General features: G+C 40.8%; 1 protein-coding gene across 1 annotated transcript; it reads left to right on the forward strand.

Moving 5' to 3' along the window:
• Window positions 1-501: 501 nt before the first annotated feature.
• LOC101626767 (olfactory receptor 14J1-like) lies at window positions 502-1437 on the forward strand. The gene has a single exon (XM_004695694.1). The coding sequence runs from the start codon at window positions 502-504 to the stop codon at window positions 1435-1437; it is 936 nt and encodes a 311-aa protein (XP_004695751.1).
• Window positions 1438-1498: the final 61 nt, after the last annotated feature.

Below are 1498 nucleotides of genomic sequence, written 5' to 3' on the forward strand. Positions count from 1 at the left end.
ATATATATATATATATATATATGTGGGTGTGGCATGATTGAAAGGGCATAATGAGACCAGGCTGTTTGTCAAATCCAGTTGTTCAGTCTCTTGATTTCTTCAAATCAACCCACAGGGAAAATTGTGCATGGACTATATATAATGTTTTATTATAAAGCAACATTAATGTTCCATACATTCACTAACAATTACAATTTTAGATATATCTTATTAATTGTATTGTGTACATTATCATTCATTTTCTTTGACTGAAATAGGCAATACAATTTAGAAATTCATTACACTGGTTTCCATGAGTGATTCAAAGTGTTTTACAATTGCTTGATAGCATCATGATATTCAGAACAGCTTCACATTTGAGATGAAGTGGTAGTTTCTTCAAATGGCCTCATGCCAAACTTGATTGAGTCCTGGGAAGTTTAATAGGTTAAATCACAGAAATTGTCTCAATGGATCCCTTTTTGTCTTTTAGCCAACAACACGGGGAAATTAAGAAGAAATATGGCTAATTTCACTATAAGTGGGTTTCTTCTAATGGGATTTTCAGCAAAGCCTGAGGTAGAAGTCACCCATGCTTCTCTGTTCTTGATCTTATACCTGGTGGCGGTAACTGGCAACATCCTCATTATCACCGCGACTTCCATGGACAGTAGTCTGCACTCACCCATGTATTTCTTCCTGAAACATCTCTCCTTCCTGGACCTGTGCTACATTTCTGTGATGGTGCCAAGGTCCATTTACAGTTCTTTCATGCACAGTGGCTACATTTCCCTTGGGGAGTGCATGGTGCAGTGTTTTGTTTTTGTTCTCTGTGCTGCTGCTGAGCTGTCCATGCTCACAGTCATGTCCTATGACCGCTACGTGGCCATCTGCAGTCCACTGCGCTATGACATCATCATGGATGTAAGCAAATGTGTCCACGGAGTCCTGGGAGTCTGGGTCAGCGGGGTCATTTCTGGAGCCATGCAAACAGCTGCCACTTTCTCCATGCACTTCTGTGGCTCCCATGTCATTCACCAGTTTTTCTGTGATATCCCCCAGCTCATGAAACTCTCTTGTTCTAATGAGATCGTCAACAACATTGGGGTCAGTTTCTTCTTGGTTCTTATGTCCTTTCTTTGCATTGTCTTCATTGGACTGTCCTACATACAGATATTCTCTACCGTGCTGAGGATGCCATCTGCTGAAGGCAGAGCTAAAGCTTTTTCTACCTGCCTTCCACACCTCGCAGTCATTATGCTGTTTATTACTACTGGCTCCTTTGAGTATCTCAAACCTCTTTCTGAAACTCCTAGCACATTGGACATTTTGCTGACTATCATGTACACAGTTGTGCCTCCAACACTCAACCCAATGATCTATAGCCTGAAAAATCAAGCCATAAAGGCAGCTCTATCAAAAGTTTTCCAAAGGAGAAAAGCTGACCTATTCTGTTGATTCACATCTGTTAATTTCATTTCTTCATGGGGAGAAATGTTCCACATACATGAGGAAGCTG

Source organism: Condylura cristata, unplaced genomic scaffold (genome assembly GCF_000260355.1).
Source record: "Condylura cristata isolate star-nosed mole 26May11 unplaced genomic scaffold, ConCri1.0 scaffold00098, whole genome shotgun sequence".
In the NCBI taxonomy this organism is placed as follows: Eukaryota; Metazoa; Chordata; class Mammalia; order Eulipotyphla; family Talpidae; genus Condylura; species Condylura cristata.

Coding starts and splice junctions, on each gene's coding strand:
- LOC101626767 (XM_004695694.1), top strand. CDS start 502: ATGGCTAATTTCACTATAAGTGGGTTTCTTCTAATGGGATTTTCAGCA.